Source organism: Odocoileus virginianus, chromosome 9 (genome assembly GCF_023699985.2).
Source record: "Odocoileus virginianus isolate 20LAN1187 ecotype Illinois chromosome 9, Ovbor_1.2, whole genome shotgun sequence".
NCBI classification, from domain to species: Eukaryota; Metazoa; Chordata; class Mammalia; order Artiodactyla; family Cervidae; genus Odocoileus; species Odocoileus virginianus.
Genome location: NC_069682.1, coordinates 39,670,909 through 39,694,300, shown reverse-complemented (window position 1 = coordinate 39,694,300; position 23,392 = coordinate 39,670,909). Strand labels below are relative to the sequence as shown.

The 23,392-nt window shown below is 42.5% G+C and overlaps 2 protein-coding genes across 10 annotated transcripts in view; one reads left to right on the top strand and one right to left on the bottom strand.

The window, feature by feature from the left end:
* Positions 1-11,328, top strand: part of TASOR2 (transcription activation suppressor family member 2) — a 65,334-nt gene extending 54,006 nt beyond the window's left edge. For all 8 annotated transcript variants that reach the window (XM_070472258.1, XM_020877870.2, XM_070472257.1 and 5 more), the window contains 6 exons: positions 469-4,209; positions 6,487-6,612; positions 7,315-7,468; positions 8,308-8,413; positions 8,856-9,037; positions 9,408-11,328. In XM_070472258.1, the coding sequence (XP_070328359.1) occupies positions 469-4,209; positions 6,487-6,612; positions 7,315-7,468; positions 8,308-8,413; positions 8,856-9,037; positions 9,408-9,526 (4,428 nt within the window). In that variant the 3' untranslated portion in view covers positions 9,527-11,328. The remainder of the gene's footprint in view (positions 1-468; positions 4,210-6,486; positions 6,613-7,314; positions 7,469-8,307; positions 8,414-8,855; positions 9,038-9,407) is intronic.
* Positions 11,329-12,087: 759 nt separating this feature from the next.
* The window catches only part of GDI2 (GDP dissociation inhibitor 2), a 28,655-nt gene continuing 17,350 nt past the window's right edge, over positions 12,088-23,392 (bottom strand). For both annotated transcript variants that reach the window (XM_020877931.2, XM_020877923.2), the window contains exons 5-11: positions 18,998-19,196; positions 18,610-18,741; positions 16,363-16,462; positions 14,782-14,953; positions 13,348-13,492; positions 13,115-13,169; positions 12,088-13,025 (exon numbers count right to left, since the gene is read on the bottom strand). In XM_020877931.2, the coding sequence (XP_020733590.1) occupies positions 12,879-13,025; positions 13,115-13,169; positions 13,348-13,492; positions 14,782-14,953; positions 16,363-16,462; positions 18,610-18,741; positions 18,998-19,196 (950 nt within the window). In that variant the 3' untranslated portion in view covers positions 12,088-12,878. The remainder of the gene's footprint in view (positions 13,026-13,114; positions 13,170-13,347; positions 13,493-14,781; positions 14,954-16,362; positions 16,463-18,609; positions 18,742-18,997; positions 19,197-23,392) is intronic.

Here is a 23,392-nt window from a genome sequence, read left to right as displayed (position 1 = left end):
TCTCTAACTGTGTAGAGAATTATAAGGCCAAAAACTTTTAAGTTTTCAAACTCCATGTTGTGTGCTGTTGGAGCTTACCTACCATCCTGATTGAAGAAATGAAAGTAGGAAAAAAATCATAAGGGTCAGATGATCTAGGAGCCAGCCATAATTATGTAGCTTTTTAGTAGTGTGATTTGGGGCCAATTACTTATTCTCTCTGAGCTGAATAATATTATGTCTTACCTAGAATAGTGTTTACTGGAGCTCTTGTGTGTGTGTGTTTAAAAAAAATCTCTCTCTCGGGTGTATTTTAAGCCTATGTAAGAAGAGAGGGATTTGCTTGATTTCTGCCCAGGGAAGATTCAAAAGGACAGAGCTAGCTAAAATCGTTGTCTGTTCTTCACATATGTAAATTCTTTTTTAAAAACTATGTATTTTAGAATCTTGGTTTTTTTAAATTTATTTCTTTTGCTTTAATCATTTCAGATAATTAGGGGGAAAGCTGAACAAGAGTCATCAGGTAAACTGGAGACTTCCAATCTTGTGCCTCCTAGCATTGGAAGCAGTCAAGCTAATGGACCTTCTGTTCCTGGTGAAGATAAAACCTTTGAGCCTCTTGATAACACACAAGTGACCTCTTATAATGATACTGCCCCACAAACCACATTTGCCAAGACTTATGATGAGATCAGCAGTCCATCAATGATTTGTCAGAAGTCTGTGTATAGCACCCTTGAGAGCAAAGTTGATATTTTTCATGCACAAAGGGAAACAGAAGCAGATGCTCTGCAGGGCCTTATCCAGTGTAGCAGCCCCATAAACAAAGAATGTCAGCCGTTGTTGGAGGGGAAGGGTGATACGGGGTACGTGATGATTAATCTGGAACCAGTTACACTCACTTTGGAAAAAAGTGCCTATGTGCCAGTACAGACAGAAGCTGTCAACAGAGCTGACAAACCTACAGCCTTTAACGTGGAGTTGACTAAACAGGTGTCACCTGCTGCAAGCCTTAGACATCCCGTGTCCACATTTGAAAAGTCACAGATGCAGGGCCTTGGGGACAACTCCTCACTGGTGGTGTCAGGACAAAAGGGCACTCAGTATCTCCATGCCTCATCAGTGTGTAGAGAGACACTTGCTGAAGAAACATGTTCCTTACAGAAGGGACAGGCTATGGCAGGCTCACTTTCACCATCTAATAGTCCCATGGTAACAGAAGCGTTACCATTGGCTAAAAGTTCAAATTACTCGTTACCCAGAGGAGAAATGAAACTCTCTCAAGAATTCCTTCTCCCAACGCAGAATCTCTTGAGCATCTCTTCGGAAGAAATAATAGAGCCGTCCCAGGTTGAGGTAGTTCCATTGTCAGCCTCTGCCCCCTTGGGGAAAAAGGATTCCCTTAACTATATCGCATCAATAAAGAATACTCTGTGTGGCTCTTCAGAACTAAAGGACAAGAGTGGTCTAAACAGTGAAAATACTAGTTTTCAATCATTTAATTCCACATTTACCAAAGAAGCAGGCCTGTCTGTGAATAGAGAGGAGGTCAGCCTCAAGGTATCAGAGGAGGATTCCAACCTTGACCTCACTCTCACCCTACCACCACCCATGAGTCCTAGGGAAGAAGCGCCCATTGGTGAAGTAGAGCAACTGCAGGAGGCCCCACTACCCCACATAGGCCTTCAGGAGATGGCAGAGGAAATATTTGTGCCCGAAGAGGTTCCTTTCATAGAAAACAGAGACATGAACTCTGCTGCTAACACGTGTGTGAAACCAGCAGAAAACAAAGAGGGAAAAGGTGGTGATTTACAGACAGTGGCTTTCATACTTTCTAAAGAAACGTGTACCCTGGAGGTTGCGGAGGAGGTTCACCTTGCCTCTGACTTCCCGTTCAGTTCCTTAATTGAAGAAGTGTCACCAGCTTCCAGCCCTGACCCCCAGGCAACAGTGGAAGAAGCACCACCAGCTCAGGCCACATCTCCACGTGGTCTGAAACACTGTGATGCACTCAGTGAGAAAAGCACCTGGCTCTCCAAGGTCGAGTCAGGAGATTTGGCCGTAACAGAAAAGGAAAGTTCTCTTGTTGCTGCCACCTGTCCAGTGGAACAGGATAACTCAGCTCAGGTACAGCAGATGCAGTTTTCTGCTGAAATGCCTCTACGATTACAAAACCACGCAGGAAAAAAAGGTAGATTCTTAATCCTTCCTGGTGACATCACTCAGGAAACTGGCCGGAGTAAATGTGGGGAGGGCTTCTCTCTCTCAGGAAAGAGGCCAGACTGCGATGCCATGGTAACCCAGCCTGCCTGCACTGTCACGTACGGAGGTTCTCTAGAAAACCTGGTAGCGTCAGGACACCCACCGCAGCCCACGGGTGTGGAGACCTGCAGCCCCCACCCACATCATCGTGTCCTGGAGACCAGTGAGCCTTTCAGTCCTGCAGAGACCCCTGAAAACAAGTCTTCTGCTGACATGTATGTTTCTACAGCCACACCAGGTGCTGTGGTGACCAGCACTCAGAGCCTTCCTGAAGACATCTTGAGCAGTGATGTGAAAACACACGAATGCTGTTACATCTTGGTTAAGTCCTTGCTCTCCGACCCGGTTGCTGGAGCAGAGGGTGCACAGACCCACGGGCACCCAGAGCTCCCCAAGCCTACGCCCCCCTTGGGCGGGCCCACCACAGCCTACAGCGCAGGCCCCAGCAACACAGGGACAGGGTTACCAACCCAGGAAGCCCCTGTCGTCAGGATGACCCATCTGCTCGACAGTGAGGATAGTGGAGTCGAGTTACAGGGAAGAGCCGTGGATCCTGGAGGTGCCGGCCCCCAGCTGCTCGCCACCTCTCCACAAGGCAGACAGGAGCCGGCCTGCCTGCTGCAGGAGGAGTCCCCGTGTGCAGCATGGGATCTGCTCCGTGGCGGACTTCTCCCCACGTATCTGCAGGCTGATGCTCACCCAGGTACCGCAGCCTGTGGCGAGAGTGCCGGTCCAGAGACCCCTGCGTCCTTTGCTCCCCGATCTGGCGTACCTCCCGCTGGTGGGGTCTCTGAAGAGCAGTTGCAAGGTGGGAGTGTGGGCGAGGCAGGCACAGGCAGAGGCATGGGTGTGGGCGTGCTCTCTGACATCTACTATGAACCCCTTTCTGGAGACTCAGGTCAGGACTCTCTGGGTAAGTATGGACACCCCAGATACAACACAGAAGAGTCCTGTGCTTCACAATATGGCCACACCGGGAAAAGAGAAGGTGCATCCAAAGACAGTTACGACTCTTTCCTGAGCCTGAACACCAGTGATCACAACTGGGGCTACGCAAGCCAGGTTCCAGGGCTGAAGACCAACATTCCTCCCAGAAGTCGGCTGGGTGGACTAAAGAAGGAAGCTACATGTGTGCCCCGTTATGTCCAAATCCGAGATGTCTATGGGGTCCCCAGGAGCTACGCCAACTTCACTGTGACGAGAAAGCTCAGAGATACCCCAAGAACCCTGCACAGCTTGAGGCGGCGCCCCACCGGCACTGCCCCGTGCGGCTTGCTCAGCTCCTGGGCAGATGCCTGGCAAGGGACAGACCTCACCCAGAACACTTTAGACCTGGAGCACCTGCGTTTTGCACACAAACTGAAACAAATTATGAAGATGGGAGCCGCGCGGCACTCTGCCCTTTTGCCCGGCGCCTTTCCAAAGGATCCCCCAGCCCAGGTCACCACCGGGGCTTTTCCTGGGACCCCAATGCCCACATGCCCGGGGCTGCCTCCCGCCTCCCGAAGCAGGAGTCCGCTCGTGGTGACAATCGTGCATCAGATGCCCAACCATGTGGACTGCCCCTCCTGGAAGAAGAGGTGTGGCCACAGTAGAAATCACCTCACAAACTCAGACCGGAATCAGACAGCCTCCTTCCACCTCCACAAGCTGAAATACAACAGTACATTGAAAGACTCGCGCAACGACATTGCTGTCATTCTCAGCGAGTATGCAGAGTTCAACAAGGTGATGCTGGGCAGCCGCCAGGTGGTCCAGGACACGGAGCCGCCTGTGGCTTTGGGAGCGGCCGTGCCCCGCGAGCTGTGTGTCTGCGGCCCGCAGCCCGCCTCCTATGAGGACCTGGTAGCCGACCTGTGCTCCAGCCTGCGCGTCAAGCTGGAGCGAGTGGTGAGGGAGGCATTTTCTAGCACCTTCCTCTTCCACCTTGTGGAGACAGAAGACAAGTCCTTCTTTGTAAGAACAAAGGTAAGATGCCAGATTTTTCTACAGTTTTTATTACTTTGCGGGTCCAAGTTTTTGTTTTTGTTTTTTAAATAATACAGCATTCTCAGCTTCAGAAAGCCACAGTGTGGTGTTTCACCTTCTCAGCTCAGTCCTTCCCTGTCCCCGAGGCCGCCACAGAGCAGGGCAAGGTCCTGTGTGCCTGCCTCCTGGGCGTCCTCCCCGTCAGCCTGGTCAGTGTGGGCGTGTCACAGTCACTGAGCACCTCTTGGCCTGAAGAGGCTCCCCAAAGGGTAGAGGGGGCCTCCCAGAGCATAGTGGTCACCATCGGGTCAAAGGATCACACAGCAGCACCGAGACAGCCACCCTAGGCCCCTGGAAGGCGCTGAGAAGTGCTTCTGAAAGAGCAGCCGCACTATAGAGAACGTCTCCCCACCACCAACGCCCGGAGGGTGGCTGAGTGAGAGAGAGCAGCCTCACGAAGCTCCCTAGGTGGCTGAGCCAGAAACAGTGTCCTTGGGAGACGCTGATGGGTCCAGTTTTGCATCATTTAAATATGATTTTGAAGTATTTATTTTTTCCAAATTTGTGAAATCTGATCTTCTGTGTAACTGGTATTTTTCCCGACCAAGGCTCCTTTTGCTATCCATGGTTTTTCACAGATGGCTGCCAGATGTGGTCTCCTCAACCCCCATTATTGCTCCCATTTCCACACCATTTTGGGAAGCAGTTTTGTTGGTAAAAAATACAGCGTGAAATGGCCTTCAGTCTTTTTTGGAAGGTGTTTCGCCTCCCAAAAGTAATCTGGAAATAATTTTTTTTAACCTTGAATTAGAGTTGATTTTCTTTGGCTGAGTGCATAGCCATACCTTGACATGTACTGACATGAGTCAGGGCCAAGTCCCTATTCTGCCACAGTGAGCAGAACACTTGCTTTCTTCTTGCTTCCCTCTGAAAAGTATCAGTGCAAGATCTTGGTTCTTATGTCCTCAGCAGAGCACAAGTGACGCTGGTTTCCATACGGGAGCAACTGGAAGAATGTTAGTTTATTTATAGCAGGAATACTTCTAGATAACACACACTTGTTTCAACAGTGACTGTATTGCTTCATGGTAATATTTTGTCACATGACCACTACTTACAACAGAAAATAACAAATTGTGTTATTCAAGTGAGCAAGTGGACATGTTGTAAAATAAATTAGCAAATAAAGTGTAATCAGGAGCAGTATTTGTAGCTCAGAAAGCTCTCCTGGAAAATTCGTCTGTCCCAGAGCATCGATGGGGTGTCAGGCCCCGTGAAGTGATGGATGATATTAGCTACTTAGATATTTTAGTGAGCTCTTTATTAAAAGAAATCTCGTCTGTAGGAGTATTTTTGAAAATACATTGCCATACTTTTTTTCATTTTACTTTTAGATTTTTATTGGTGTATAGTTGATTTACCTGGAGGGAGGGCATGGCAACCCACTCCAGTATCCTTGCCTGGAGAATCCCATAAACAGAGGAGCCTGGTGGGCTACAGTCTATCAGGTCACAAAGAGTTGGACACAACTGAGAAACTTAGCACATGGTTGATTTACAGTGTTGTATTAGCATCACCATACATTTTGAATAAAGAATTGAAAGTCAAAATTCAGGTTGACTTGAGATCCAAGGGAGACTGACCAAAGTTAACACTTTATTTTTATAAAAGAAATAACAAATGATGGACAGTGTTACTGGCAACCCTGCAGAATCCTCCAGACAGAAACAGCATCAAAATCAGAGAACAAGGTCGAGGAACTTCTTTAACTACACAAGCTTATCCTCCCAACAAAGCTTACTGCAGAGCCATTCTGTGGAATACAGCCGTGCCCCTCACCCCTGGTAACCAGACCCAGTGTAACACCAACCCCTCCCACACCCCAGAGCCTACACCGTCCAAGTGTCTGCCAGCTTCTCCAGCATCCGCCCTCGCTAGTGATACTCAGAGCAGTGCACAGGCATCAGGGCTGGTCAAAGTCCTGGAAACACTGACTGAGGCGGCAGTTTTAAAGTAAGTATCTTCATCCCCAGGGTGACTCCCTTCAGAGGGAGTATGTGTGTTTGATGTTTCCAAAGAATCAGCCTTTGATATGGACATAAAAGATTCATTATAAAGTGCTCATCTAGTAGTAAAGACAAACTGCCATTCATGTGCCTTATTAGGACATAATTTAGTAATTAAGATGTGCTTTCTTATATATCTTCTGTCAGCAGTTTTGTAACAGTTCTGTGCAAGTATCCTTTCTTAAATAATAGCTATCTGCAAATCTTTCAGAATATCCTGAGGAAAGGAGGTCACACAGAGATCGAACCTCAGCATTTCTGTCAAGTATTTCAGAGAGAGAAAGGTGTACTCTTAGTCATCATCAGAAATGAAGATATAGCATCCCACCTGCATCAGGTAGGTTTGGAGGTCACCTTCTTACAGAGAAATGTATTCCGAGCATTTTTTATGTTATTCTGAAATTAGCCTCATCAGTGCCTTTTTATTTAGGGGAGAGGTTAAAACCCGATACTGTTGAATCTAAGTGGGAAGATAATGGGTTTGAGATACTGTGCTGCTGATACTAATGTTGTCATTTACTAAGGTATTCATCAGGCAAATTACGTCTCCAAGTTAAGAACATCTTCACAGTAACTAAGGGAGAATGTCAATGAAGAGAGACTGATTTTCCACCTGAAATATAAATCTGCACCTCTGGATATCTAACAGAAACAAGTCTTGCTTTAAAAGGACTTGTGAAAATTTTCTTAACTTTTTGTTACCATGGTTACCTATTAACTGAATAAAAGTAATTGTGCCAGGTCGAGCCCCTTTTGGGGACAAGCAGCCCTGCATCAGGACGCAGTAACTGAACCCACAGCAGACTCTGCACTGAGCTGGAGACAGTGGTGAGCCTGCCACCTGCTGATACACTTCCCAAACCTCAGGTGTCCCAAACTCCATCTCCCACCTCTGGAGTTGAGACCACTGTGTAATTAACGGGTCAGTCGTCAGGGTTAAAGGTATTTCCAGCTGTTCTTGAGTCCGGACGCCCTTGGGTAAAAGTGGCAGAAGTGACCCCATGAGTCTGTCTTCACTGGGAACCCTCTTATGTTACAGATCCCTTCTCTGCTGAAGCTGAAGCACTTTCCCAGGGTCGTCTTTGCGGGAGTCGACAGCCCTGAAGATGTCCTCAATGACACCTACCAAGAGCTGCTTCGGACAGGAGGCTTTGTGGTATCAGATGACAAACTACTAGAGACTTTAACGTTAGGTGAGTCTCTTATTTTCCTTTCTTATATAGTCAATCAGTTTCTCCTTGCCCAGTGACCCAAATATTTCATCAAATAGAAATAAATTATTGACTTAGAATAACGTCAGTCACCATATACTGAGGGCTTAATTTCTGCCATATGCTGTGCTAAGCACTGTGCTCTTAACATCTTTTGCATTAACCAGTTACCTCCCCCACCAGACCACTCAGTAATGCAGCTAAACTATTCCTATGCATTAGAGATTGTTATATTCAATTTCTCCCTTTGGCAAATCGTCAGCTACGTATTTGTTTAGAATGAGCCCTTTTCCCTCCATTTCTGTTGCCATCAACGCTCCCATCTTGTCAATACCAGAGAAATCTAAAAACCACTACTCAGTCTGCTCAGTTACCTGCTTGAACACTCATATCTGCTTTCTCTTGGAGCAGTGACTGACACAGAAGGATGTCAGAGCACAGGGCAGCACTTTATATACAGTGAAGTCTCTGCAGCTCTGATGGCACATGAGAACTAAATATGGATACCACTTCTGCACTGAACCTTAACTTAGATCATCAATGTTGCACATATTTATAGGTTCTGTTACGAAGCCTGCTGCAGCAGGACCCACTTCTCCATGTCCATGGTCTATATGACTACAGCCCTTCCTGTACTTCTCCCCTGCAGCAGCATGAGTGGGCAGGGCTGGGTTGAGAAGCCTGCCCTGTGAAAGAGGGGGCAGTGATGGTGAACACACAAGCACAGGGCCTTATTTCTTACAGGTAAATCACTGGGCTTTGACTAGACAGCCAGCAATCCTAAAACACATCTTCTCTTGTTAAACTTGTTCTGTCTCTAGTTCAACTGAAGGAAATTGTCAAAATCCTAGAAAAACTAAATGGAAATGGAAGATGGAAGTGGTTGCTTCACTACAGGGAAAATAAAAAGCTAAAGGAAGATGTGAGGTAAGACGTTCATGGAAGGTGAGGCCTGGGGCAGGTGGGGAACCACTGAGTTCACCTGGAAGTGCTCCCTGAGCTCTGGACCAGCATCGGTCAAGTGCTGCCACAAGGTCATAGACTTGCACAAGATCTTGAGGGGAAAATGGCTGAGCACGGAGGTTGGGGAAAGGTGTATACTTAGTCGAGGAACCAAGGGAGCAGACCTGAGAGTCAGCGCTGCCAGGGAGGGGCAGAGCCCTCACAGGGCTTCCTTACGAGAGCACTTCAGAGGGGAGGTGAGGAAGGTTCAAGATCAGGAGCAAGTGGAGACCAGATGAAAGGGGAAGGAGTATGACTAACTATAGTGAAGATAAAAAGTTTAGAAATAAAACTGAAAATTAAGATACAGGAAAATAAAACCTTTCACAAACTTAGACTAATCTAAATTTAACATTGTAATTTTCAGAGTGGATTCAATTGCACATAAAAAGAACTTAATATTGAAATCGTATCAGAGTGCAAACATCATTGAGCTGCTTCACTATCACCAGTGTGACTCTCGACCATCAACCAAAGCTGAGCATCTGAAATGTCTGGTGAACCTGCAGGTTCAGCACATCCACGCCAGGTTTGCTGTCTTCCTAACAGGTAATTCACAGCCTTAGTGCTACCTGATTGTCATCAGCCAAGAAATGGCCTTCCAGGTGGAGTCACCAGCAGCCTGAACACACCACACACTACTACTCGGGCGAGTAGAGCAGATTTTATTTCCTTAGATAAAGGCCTATTAAGTGAAACCATCTACGGTTTTAAAGACTTAAAGGAATGAAGGCCCATCAATGGTTTTAGCACCCCATCCCTGAGGCAGCTGACCCCAAAGTTTTCAACTTTGTTTTTCATTTGACACGGGCTCCTTCTTCCCCTCCCATGTAGTTTTTATGAAAGGGATTCTGCTACTTTAAAAGCTGTATATACATTAATGAATTGTTCACCAAAACAGTTATTTTTCTTTTTACAGAAAAGCCTGTGGTCTCCAGAGAAGTCTTTGAAAATAGTGGCATCCTTGTGACAGATGTAAATGACTTTATTGAAAATATACAGAAAGTAGCAGCTCCATTTCGGAGTAGCTACTGGTAAGAACACTTCCCAAACACTCCCATGTGAGCCGGAATTGACAGGGGTAGATACCAACATCTGTGTCTATGAGAAACCAGTTGCTCAGAAACTGTTTTGTATGTTACATATCATGCTCTAAATTTAAAGTGTTTATTTAGGGGTGGAATTGCTGCTGGTTTGGCATAAAGGGGACTTTCTCAAGTATCACTAATGAATAACTACTTTCTAAATGATGAACGTTTTCACTTGCAGACAGAAGATAATGTAACCTAGACTCCTGGATATCTTCCCCAGTAGATAGCATCCTACTTATGGAACAGTTTTTGGTTATTTTGTTTTAAAGACAGAATTATCAATTTTGTATTTATCCAGGTGGCTCAACTGCAGCTTACCTAGACATCGACGATGCCGACAACAAATTAGTATTTTCCCTTTTCTTTGAAAATCTTTGAAATCTCAAATCAGTGTTTTGCAACCTGGGGAAATGTTTTCCTTCATGTTTTACACGTTGCTAGAACGACTTTGTTCACAGCAGCACTGTACTTATCATTAGCTTTGGACCGCAGTGTTCAATATTATTTTCATTTTGAACAGAATGCTTTCAAAGCTATTAATTGAACTTAACATTAAAAATAAGAATTTTACAAGTGTACTGAATTGTAGCAAAAAATACACCTATACACCAGTAGCTCTGTTTTTGCATGTTAGGGTCAAAATGCATCTGTAATGCATGTGACAGCCTGTTTTAAAGGTTTTACCACATACAATCTTAAGTGGTTATATTTCCTGTTAGTCATGCTACACTACATGAAATTACAGTTTTTTCCTAAATGGTACAAATTTATGAACTGTCACTTTTCACTTACTCAGTTTATGTAAATACTGCACTACAAAATCAATCCTCTGAGGAAGAAATAATCTTTTATTTATATTAGAAATAATTTCTACAATAATCTTTAAAACTCAAAACCAAGCAAAAAACATTTGTACGATACATAGTATCTATTTGGAACAAAGATTTTTGTAACTAATTTTTTTTTAATAAAGACAACTAAAAATCATACAACTGCTTCTGCAATGACTTTATAGTAAAAATTAAATGTTAGGGAAGATTTGTAGCAGTTTAAATTTTTTAGGCCACTTAGAATAAGCTGCTTCCAGAGGAATGCTCCCACTTACCTCACTGTGGCCTCACTCCTTTGGAGTCACCCCCACAGACCTGCCTGTGCTCCCCTATCCCAGGTGTAGCTGGCCGGAGCAGCAGGATCCAGCAGGGGACAGCTCAGGACCGCCCCCCCACCCCCAGGCCTGGCCTTCTTGGGGTCACACTAGGCCAGTCCCTTAGGAAGTCCTTTACCTGCCTGATATCGTGCCCCCACTAAACCCAACGTGCTAATAACTTCACTTGTTGTCTTCCTAGGAGAAGGAATACGATCAAATTTTAACTGTGTTTATCCTAGCTCTTACTTAGAAACCCAACCAGTTAATTTTTACCCCAGGGACAAGAATCTAGTAAGAGAACCATAACTGAATTAGGTACCCTGAATTAATCAGAAGTCACTACAGAAAAAGAGAGCATGTGCCCAACACACCTGCCACCTGCCCAGCGTGGCACCTCCCCTGCCACCTCCTCTGCTGAAGACACAGAGCGGCCCACAGGCGCCTGCCAGGCCATCTGTCCTGTGACTGAGGGCTGAGCCAGGCCGAGAGGGTGGGTACCCCAGGCTGAGCTCTGGTACAACTTCGCCCTTGGCAACCCTGTATCCACTGGCCTGGCACCAACATATTACTGTTCAATAAATATGCCGAATGCAGAACATGAAGACATGCTGGTGCTCTCTGTCTTATCACTAGGCTGGCGGGCACCTCTGCTGCATTAACAGTTCGGTGTGAATTACTGTGTGACAAGGGGGTGGCCTGTAGGAATTTTAGATAACTCTTTAGAGAGGGCAGAGGTTTCAACTGGGGTGATCGGGGATGTCATCCAAGGAGGTGCAAACCGTGTGCAGGACAAGCCCCGCAAAAGTGGGCAGTGTGAGACAGAAACTGAGCTAAAGTAACCACCTGGGTAATCTAAGTTGTTATTACCCTAAATCCTTTAACAGAGCAGAGCACCTACCTTAGTCTGTGTCCTTCAGACTCATCTGTAAGAATCAACACTCAGACCAAGAGAAGAGTCACAATGTCCTCATTCCTCTGATGTAGTAACAGCATAAAGTGAGGCTCAAACTATCCAGAGGAAAGGGGGTACCATTGAAACTATGTGCAGCAACAATCTGAAATAAATGGAAGTATTAAAGCACCTACTACACTTGGCAGGGTCCGCTATCTCTCGTGGAAGAGTGTTTCTAAACCGCTACTTGGGATTCCTAGGGGGTCTAATAAGCATTGTGTCAGGATGTAATTCAGGGTCTACTCACAGTGCAGCCTGATGGCGGCGCTCCACCATCTATGGGGGGTCTTCGGCGCTCGTCCCCACGTCTTGATTCCAGCTCTAGTGAAGGAGATGAGCAGCTTGTCAGGCCAGTGCAGTATTCACTAGCTCCGAGTCGTCAGGACACAAAAGACCGACAAGAGGGAGATGGTTTCCAGAGTTTGGCTTTATTTGCAGTACAGAAATCATTTGGAGACATCACTGAAGCAGAGGTTCTGTCAAATCAATACTGCGCTGCAGCTTGGTCCGTTGAAGAAGCCACACCTGGGATACAGAAGAAGCTCCTACGTTTACCTGCTTTATGATGGGTTTCTTTCCCCTCTGCGCTCATCAGTTTTAATAGGTTAAAACACCGCACACAGGCTTCCTCCAAAAGACTCTCCAAGTCTGGAGTTTGGTTAGAATTGGAGGCCCACGTAAAAACCAAGCTTGTGGCTGGGCTGGGTGGGCACTGTCCTGACACATGACGTGAACGGAAAGGGGTGGGGAGGAGTGAGGGACGCTGTCCCCAGTTACAGACATTCAGTTCTGAACCTCCTTACCATCAAGAGGACAAGATGGCACGCAAGCTGCACTGACCCAGCTCTTGAGCAGGGGAAGCTCATAACTGCAAAGGCTACACTGATTAAAAGATACAAATACTGTATCAAGTTCTCTGTATCAGTATCACAAGGTTTTAAAACTGATCCTTCACTAGAAAACACAAGCCAGTATTGGTTAAATTGAACAGAACGTGGGAACCTGCCAATTCGGAAGAGCCACTCCTTGAAAACAAGTTAATACATGATATTAGAAAGGGGAGGATTATTTACTGGTACAGTGTTCTGCAATCTCTCAGTTTTGATTACAAAAGCAGGCCTTACAATACTGATTTCATACAATATGCATCATTTGCCAAATTTTAAGTTTGTCCTAATTAGATGATAACATGTACTGCTGTTAGTCTTCCCCATAGATGTCATTTTTCTTGCGTTTCATTTCCTCAAAGTCAAACTCAGATCCCGTCATCCTCTTATAGATGTCCTTAATGTCATCACAGGTCGTCTCAAAGTGAGTTGTTGCATCATAGGTACGGGATATAAAGATCTGGAAATGAAAATCACAGAGACTTGAGACTTATCTGGTGACATCGCCCAATGAAGCCTGGTAATTACCCTTTTCAGATAGCCACTCACCTGGCTTTCTGTTCCCAAGTCTTTTGGTACAAGGAGGTCACTGATGCTAACGAATCTGGAGGGGAGAGAGAACTCAGTCAGCAAGGGAGCTGACACGCCCCTCACTGCTGGGCCTGACACTCAAATCCTAGGCAAGGAGGCTGGGAAAAGCTGATGGCTGCGCTCACTGTTCTCAACACCACAGAGCCAGGCGGTCCTGGGTGTGAGCTGGCATAAACAAACCCAGCACTTACTTCTGCTCAATTGGTTCCAAGAGCTCCAGGGCTGGTCTGATTTCCTTCTCGGGCTCCTTGGTCTCCACCGTTGTGCTGGCGATGGCAATGTACTTGCCCTGTGCAGCCACGTTGTGTGCGGAGGAGATCATGCAGACGTAGATATCTGGAAGTAAGCAAAGCCACTACTGCCAGGCCCTGTGGACATGGGGCCTGGGTGTGCACTCGGTTTCACCCCAACTTTAGCAAGCTGTGAGTTAACATTACTTGGGACAGACTATCTTCTGAGACAAGTTCTATATGGAGGCAAACACAGTCGTACACAGAGGATGCAAATATTCAGCCACTTTGAGCCTACTGGAGATGAAGGAAGGGGCCATGTGGCGGGGAGTGGCAGACGTGGACATGAGTCTGCCCAGCTGCCACAGCTCACTGTGGAAACCTGTCTCTCCTCTCTGAACCCTGTATTTAGAAAGGTTCTGACTAGCTAAGGTGGGGTTTAACTGATTTCTCATTTTTTTTAAGCAATATAAAATTGCAAACAGCATAAGCTACTCTTATGTTGACATAAGCTCAGAGGCTTCTTTTGTTGCTGAGCACGGGCTCAGTTGCTCTGCAGTATGTGGAATCTTCCCAGAGCAGGGATCAAATCCATGCCCCTGCATTGGCAGGGGGATTCTTAACCACTGCACCACCACCAGGGAAGTCCTCGCCTTGACTCTCTCCCAGACCCTGAGATCTACTGGGAACCCTTCAAAGATTACTTTAGTCAAAGTCCCTTTGTGATCTACTGGGAACCCTTGAAAGACTACTTTAGTCAAAGTCCCTTTGTTTTAGTAATTAATAACCTGTGATCTGATTTCTTACATGGAAAAAAAGAATACAGTTGGCCATTTAAAGGTTAACAGTTCCTTTTAAGTTGAAGTTTTTATAAATAAAAGCTTCAGGGCTCTAACTGAAAGGAAGACAGGAAAAGCTACTAGATGAAAACAAATGGCTAAAGCAAACAGATGCAAAATTATGATTTCAGAGCTAAGTTGTGATCTTACTCAGAGAAATCAATTGTTTTCTAGCACACTGCTAAAGGCAAATACAAGCATAGATATCGACAAATCATGACATAAAAGTAGTGCTGTCATCAGCCTAAAAGTTACAGTGAAATCAGGTCAACTAATAAGCATAAACTCCCACAAGCATACAACGTTCAGACGAGAGTGACAGCACACTCATAGGGTCCAGCTCTCGATTCTACAGAGGAGGGAACGGAGGCCCCAAGAGATGGGTCCAAGTCAAGGCGGGGCTCCTGGCCTAACGTGTCCATTTCAAAGTGATGGTTTAGGAGTTCTATGAGCTAAAAGGGATCCATCACATTTTCCATGTGTAAAGTTTCTTCACTCTAATAGAACAGATAAAAGCTGCAATTTATGCAGACATTGCCTGACCTCCATGACGTACCTGACTTCCGGTTGACTTGGTTCTGTGGAATAATGATCTGGCAGGAGTTGGCGTCGTTGGTGTTTTTGATGGGGTGGCTGAGGATACAGATGACTCTGATCACCTGGCCCACTTTTTCTACTCGATCTTTCACATAGCTGGGATCACAGATGAGCTGCTTACAGCGAGCAATCTGCAACAAAAAACATTGAAGACTTTCTAATACTCAGTGTTCATCACTGTTTTTAGAAGGTATAATGATGCCACTATTCCCTGAACATCATATCTGTTATCTTCATCAAGTTAACCACAGATAATTAGTGAATTAGAGATAATTATTAAAACTAGCTTTGCCAACTATCCCTAAGTTCTCCTGGAGCAAATCTATGAATTTTAAATCTTATTCAAATAGAGAAAATGTGTTGCATGGTGTTCAGACATATAAGCTTTAGAACTGGGCAGAAGAGGGCTCACATACTGCTAGAAATGAAACTGTTCAAGGAATGTCATTTTATGTGAATGGACCCAGTGAGAAATAAATGCTTTATAAATGGTACTAATATTACAAACAGACCATAATCACTCTCATTTTAAGACTGTACTTCCTAAGTAAAATTTAAGTTGCAAGATAATTTATTATATTGCATTATTATATTATTGCATAATAATAGTATTGTATTATTATAGTTTTCTTCTTTATATCAAAGCACTGAAATGTCCTAAGAGGAAGCAGTTGCCTAAAACAAAGTAGAATGAATAAAAAGAACCTTGAGATATCAGATTAAAATATTCACCCCTATTTCCTAAACATCTATTACGTGTATGCTGAAAGCACAAGATAGCTACAAAAGCTCTACAACAATAAAGGGTCAGAGGGTCAACTAGTGAGTATAGATTATATGGTCTGAACCCATGGAATACAATCAGGAATCCCAAAATATTTTTTTTAAACATGGTTTTTGAGTTTTTTTAACAGTTCTATTTGTAAAAGTTGATGGTTCATGAAACATGGTCTGGTTTGCAGATCAATAGCAATGGCACCCCCTGAGAACTTGGAAGAAAATGAAAACCCACCACAGAACTATTGAAAAAGAAATGTACTTTAACGAAATTAACAATTTATATTCAAATTTGAGAAACACTGTTCAAAACTCCTGGCCAGTTCCATGGCTAAACCCCAAATAATAAATGTTCATGATAATTATTATTGACATTATTAATTGTATTAATAATAAACAATAAAACAGTATTGGCCAAGCCCCATTTCGACCAATAAATTGTAAGTGGCACAAATAAAGCTAAATTTAAATGAAAATTTGGAAGATAGGCCCCAACCCACACCATATAAATAAAACTTACCATTTAGAGTGCATTTGTAATTTGTTTTAGTATTAAGCAACAATCCACACAATAGAAAAAAAATTTTTAAACAAAAGCACACCAGTAATTAGTTTTCAGTCATTATGAACACCCAGTTACCATAAAGAAAACATATGTGGTCTGAAATCGGGATCAATGTCCATACCAAGTTAAGTACTTACTAGACAATAAAGTTTTCTTTACAAGAATATGATATTTTTTTTAATTGTAAAAGCTACTTACCTCTCCTTCAGATTTTACACCAATCACCTTTCCATTCTGCATAATTATTTCTTCAATTGGTTTATTCAGCATATAGGTACCTCCATAAATAGCACTTAGCCTGGGGGGAAAAAAGTATTTACAATTAGTAATTTATAAACTGTTTAAACTACTAGTCTCCTTAGACTTTCATGAATAATAGACAATATTTGTTCAATTTCCTTCCAAAAGGCATTCGTTTAAGTCATTAAAGCATCAATTCTAAAACAGTCAAAACCATGTAAATGGTGTGTCTCACATTCAGTTATGAATGTAGTGTAAAAAAAAAAAAAAAAAACCCACACTGACCAGTAACAAGAGAACAGCTTTATAAGTCTATTCCTCTTGCATATAAATAAAACTCTGAACAACCAAAAAACGATCAGGAAGCACTGGATACTGACTAAAAACAGGCAGAAACTAGACAAGAGACTTGAAAGGAAGCAGCTGCATGAGATCTTCATGTGGTCTGTATGGCTCTTCCCCTGAAAGAACCAACCTCCCAGTCCACAGGCTTACTGATTTAAGTTGCCATAGACAGAATGTGGCCTGCACGAGGAGATAAAAATTGTGGGAAAAAATTCTTCCAAAATGGGAAGCAGCCAAATTACAAAATCTCTTCAAATCCTTAAATAACTCCAGAAATGCTTATACACATGACAGACTCCCAAGGAATCCATTAAAAGCAACAGCTGAAAAGCAAAAACACCTAAGCGGAGACCACAGCTACAGGCCATAAGGATAAATGAGTTTGATAATGCCGTATTAGAGGAACTTAGTACATTTCTTGCACTTTTCAATGGTATCACAAAAGGACCACAACTAACTATGCTAAGACTAAGGATTCAGCCAGACAAAAGACCCCCCTACCAACAAAGTATAAAATCAAGCCTCCAAAAGTTCAAGATGAATGGTCAATAATTTAACTGCAACTCAAAATCAACTCATCGCAGAAAGAATACAGCATCTCTACAATGTATACCAATCAGTATGTGAAATAGACATATTATAAAATATAACTTTTTTATATAAAGATTACTATACGCATGAAAAAAAGAAAAGCAATCGAAACAGATGCACAAATTACTGATGTTAAAACATGCGGGGAGTTAAATGCAGCTACTTTAAAAATGTACAGGGACAAATATCCTTGTTCAAAGATCTGTTCAAGAATATTACATATTCATAAGTCAAAATTAATAAACAGAAAACCTCACCATAAAAATGAAAACTATATTTTAAACATGGAAATTCTAGATCTATTGAAAAAACTTAAAAAAAATTTTTGAAACTCACTGTGATTAACAGCTAATCAGAAATAACAAGATGTGCAAAACAAATGAACACACCACAAAATTACACAAAACAAGCTCATGAAAAAGTGATCAACATTAGTCCTCAGAAAATGCACATTAAAATTATAATAAGATAGCATTTCACACCTGCTGATAAAGACTGACAATACTGAACGCTGGCAGGGGTATGGAGCAACCAGGACTCTCACACTGCTAAGTGTAAGCAAAATGCTACAACCCCTCTGGAAAGCTGTTGAGCAGTGTCTCATCAAATGAAACATATATATGCCATAGCAACCAACAATTACACACCTGGACATGTATGTACCCAGAAGTGGCAACTGAGGTCCATACACACTGTTACAAAGAAGTTCATAGTAGTTTCATTCGTAACACCCCAAAACTTTTTGAAAACTACGCAGATGTCCGTTGACAGGACAATGTGGTACCTTCACACAGTTCACATAATGGAATACTACTCAGTATTTTTTAAACAACTACCAGCACATGCATCAATATGGATGAATCTCAAAAATACTGTTAAGCAAAAGCCAGGTAAAAGTGAGCACATATTCCTTTTATATAAACTAAAAGGAGACAAAAGCGATCCTTGGTGATAAAAATTACAAATGCAGCTATTACAGTGGGGGTTGGGGTGACTATGAGGAGATACAAAGGAACTTCCTGAAGTCCCACACCTTGACGGGAGTTTCAGTTACACAGGTCTATGTATATGTCCAACTCATTTTTTTTAAACCATAGATCTATGGTTTCATTGTATTAAGTTTTACTGCACTAAAAATAAAAAGCACCTCCCTACCCTCAGATACCTTGTCTCATTATTCACAACCATGTCTCGTAAGCTACCATTTAAATTTAAAATGCAGCTCAGGATCAGAGGGGTTTCAGCACAAAGTTAAAGGTGGGCTCTCACCGTGCAAATCCCTGTGGCAGTTCTCCAAGGCCGTAGAGTGGATAAAGGTACGGGCTTTTGCCATATCTTGCCAAAGATTCGCTGTAAAGTTTAATCCTATTAATGGTTTCACAACATGGCTGATCTAAATAGCTAGACAAAAGGAAATGAACATTAGAAAAGTGCTCTGGTTTGCATTCCTCTGCTCAATTTAAAATCGTTTTCTGAAAGGATTTCAATACTTCCATATTTTACTTATAAGGCTCTAACACTAAACTGAAGTTAAAACTTCTTTTTCATAGTATAATATAGCTATGTACTTGTTTTGTTAGAATTTGCACTCTGCACAATTGGGAAATTCAGTGAAAACTTCCAAGAAAAATATAAATCTAAAAACCAGAAGACTTACTCATCAGTTCTGTAAAGTGCCAGGGCATGACCAGTAAAATCTATAACATCTTGGCCCAAGTCGAATTTCTTATACACCTCTCGCATTGATGTCTTCTTAGGATCAATGCCCTCAAAAGTTCGAGGATCGTTCTCATCAAAGTTGGCGACATATACCAGGAATTTTCTGAATCGACGTTTTTCAAACAGCCCCATTAGGCCTAAAAAAGAATTTTTCAAAAAGACACACTCACAACAGGACACTGAAGAAAAGAAAGTATGAGAGCAAAGTCTAAATATCCCATGTTGCTATCTTAGGCTCTTGCAATGCAATGTGCAATTTAAAATACAGGAGTTTGGAACCTTTAAAATAAACTGACAGTTTCATAACACTCTGAAATAAACTTGTCATAATTAGCCCCTCAACTGTGTCCAACTCTTTTGTGACCCCATGGATTGTAGCCCACTGGGCTCCTCTGTCCATGGGATTCTTCAGGTAAGAATACTGGAGTGGGTAGCCATTTCCTCTTCCAGGGACTCTTCCCAACCCAGGGATAGAACTAGAGTCTCCTGCATTGGTAAGCGGATTCTTTACCACTGAGACACCTGGGCTTCCCATAAATACAACAGATCAGCTATTAAGTTTTCAATTCTACAATTACAAGTAATTATAACCCATAATTAATTAAATGTAACAAGTTTAATTATATTTATTAGGTACAAATACAACTTTGAAAAACTATTACTCATGAAGTAATCTATCTGAATGTTCTTTTCCACAACTCTGATCTGTACTCCAACTGCCTAAAATTCTAAATGCTCATTTTTTTCTTTTTCTGTATGCTAAGATACACTCTGGCATTTAATAGAAAAGCAGCTTAGATACCGAGAACAAAATGACCTCAGAGAAATTCAGATGCTGGTGACACTTCCAATCACTTTAATGAAGTCCTAGATAGATAGGCAGCTCACTGCTTTTTACACTAAAAAAGAGGTGAGGAGAAAGCTATGAGCCACCATGTAAGAAGCCCTCAGCTCCTCCTACCAGTCAGGATTCCCAGTGCTGTGAACAGCTGTTAGAAAGACAAGGTCGAAACAGAACAAAGTTTCCTGGGTCCCTCTCCTGCTGCCCCTTTCTTTAAACCATACAGCTACTTTAAAAACAACTGGAGCTTTACATAAAAATTCTTAACCATTTCTTTTATATCCACTGACAGTTGAATATGTTGATACTTTAAACATTTTCCCCCCAAGACAATAGTTGAAATCAACAAACCTGAAAATTAAAGTGATCATGAGACAATTTATGACACGTGACTACATTTAACCTTTTTAATTAATACTTATAACTTAGCTTTTAAATTTTATACACAGTAAAAAGCATAAGGCTAAAAAGAAATAGTCTATTATGCTACTTAAGACACAAGTATAGCCATCAGGGGAAGGCGTGAGAGCCATAGAAAACACAAGTCACCACTCCAACACACTTACAACTCAGGAGTCACTCTGGTGGACGCATCTGTTGGAATCTAGAGCTCTTACCAATAGCTAACTGTGGAGTTACCGCATAGCATCTTCTAAAATAAAAATGAAAATCTACTGTGTTTCCTTCAGTTCCCCATTCTTTTCTCTTCTTTCCTCTTGATTCCTCTCCCCGCCTCCTCTAAGCCTTGAGCCTGACAGGATCCTCTCCCAACACAAAGGAGCCTCTCTAAGCTGCTCCTCCAGTCCTCACATCAGAACCAAATCCCCGTGTGATCACCAACATCTGAGAGACCTGAGGCTCACTCTGAAAAGGTCCTAATTTAAAAGATTCATGTAATGTTTCCTACAATGTAATTTTTATAACAGCTACTTCTATATGATGACACCTTCACTAGTCACCCTATTTAAAACAGCAGACCTGCCCACACCCTCTCCTTTCATCTCCACCACCATCTGATATGTTTTTATATCTGATTATATCACCAGCTGAAATGCTTTTCCTTATCATGCACAGCCAGCCTCCCACTAATGGAAGCACAAACGGGAAAGCACTTCTGTTTACTTTATCTCCTCTGCTGCACCCTCCCTACCCCGGACCTTCTTAGTCGGGTACCTGCTGTGTAACAAGTGCCCAATAAATATTCACTCCAACTAATTTATGTCCAGTGGGAGTGAAGATAAAAGAAGTTGACATTCATATACTGGACACACAATATATAAAGAAAATACTCAAATTATATGATAGAGACTACAAAAACTCTTTTTCACAATTAGTCCATTGAGTTGTGCATTCACTTCAAATGGGTTTACCTTCTCTCATGCACTTGCACACTGAGATTTATTTACCAAAACAGACACCTATGTCAAGACAAAAGCTACAGAAATCTAGAGCAGTTTCAGTAAGAGAAAAGGAAAAGCATTCCAATTAACAGGTGTAACATTTGACAAGAGAATTAAAAAATGGAGTAGAATGAATGTCACAGGAAAAGCACTGAGACACAGCACACGATGCGTCGTTCCAACGGTGGACTTCCACAGCCTCACCCCAGGTTGCAGCTGGCCCTGCAGCAGGCATACCTCCTGACCACCAGGAGCCCCCGGTCACTTGGCTCTGTGCTCTCAAAGGTGCCCCCGACAAACAGATGCCTCACAGCAGGAAGAGTGAGAACAAGCAAGCTAAAGATTCAACTGAGGACACGAGGTTTTGCTGGGCACATTTCAAAGCTACTCAGGAAAATGTCTCAAACTTTTCTAAGTATCTGTGTTCAACATTACTCTAGGGGCCAAATATCTTTCTCATTTACTTGACTAAAACATTTGACCAATGAACAAATACTTATTGGAACCTTGAGGTTTTAGTTGGCATCATGACCTACCACAAGAACCAACATTATATACAGCTCCTTAAAAACCCAACAAAAACTTAGGCTTCTTGTTGTTGTTCAGTCGCTCAGTCCTGCTTGACTCTCTGCAACCCCATGGACTACAGCAGACCAGACTCCTCGTCCTCCATTATCTCCACCAAGGCTATGTTAATGGAAATATATTGGCCAAGGAAAGTAAAAGTTCCACTGAAACTGAGTCGGCATACAACATTTGAAGCATCAGGTCTGGTCTGGCTCAATTCTGTCATATATACGGTAATCTCGGCAAGTCAGAATTTTCAAAGAAAAGTAGCCAAGAGAACTAGACAGCATATTATATAAGAAACAACCACAGGCACTGGAAATGTGCAGCATAGTGCAAAAAAGAATTCGAGGGTGTGTGCCAGTTATTAAAATATCTGAGAAACTATGTATTTACAAACTACATGGACTTCCCTGGTGGCTCAGATGGTAAAGAATCTGCCTGCAATGTGGGAGACCTGGGTTCAATCCCTGGATCACGAAGATTCCCTGGAGAAGGGCATGGCTACCTACTCCAGTATTCTGGCCTGGAGAATTCCATGGACAGAGGAGCCTGGCAGGCTACAGTCCATGGGGTCATACAGTCCATGGAGTGCAACACAGAGGGGAAAAAGCATTAAGAGGTTGAGAGGCAGCTGTTAAAATATCTGAAAAGCTATACATTTACATACTACATAGTTCAGTGGTTAAGCGTAGGGTTCTTGAGTCAGACAAATGTGGCTTCAAACTAGTTCTCACCAGTCATGAGCTATGAGATTCATGGGTTCTTTCACACCTGTATACCTCAGTGTTCCCTCATGTATAAGCCAAGGATAGCACATCTCAAAGGGCTGCTGTGAAAGGCTATGTAAAATCAACTTTGACAATACACACAAATAATTAGTGCACAGTGCCTGTACATAATGTTAGCTATTATTAAAGTATAACCAATGGTTTTATCTTTCTCTTGAACTTCCCACCATCTACACGTTTCCTATCCTGTTTATTCATTCTGCCTAGAACTGACCTTCCTGTCATTCCACCTTCAAAATCCTATCCATTAATACAAACAGTTGACAAATAAGACAGTGATTTAGCAAAAATTCATAATAATCTATGTTGAAACAGGTAAATCCTAATTGTACGTAAATTAAACCTCAACAAATCTAACCTTAAAAATATACAGATGAAATAAAAAATATATATATATACAGATGAAATACATTTGCTTATTTTTGCAAAAAGAAACACGAGGATAAATCAGAAATAAGTAAAAATGACCACCTAACAAAGTGGAAAGAATGGAATAGCAAAGGTAATAACAAGACTCTAAATATATTTTTTAATATAACTTTGACTTTCAAGTCATGTAACTGTTTTACATATGAAAATATTAAATCAAAAGGGAAAAATAAAACTCAAAAGGTTAAATCCTTCAACCTTTTTTAAATTAAGGAGGTGGCTGAAGCTATTAATATAGCTAAGAGCTCAAGAGAGTGTAAAACTTTTAAATAAAAAATCATACCACAAACGATGTTTAAAAGAAT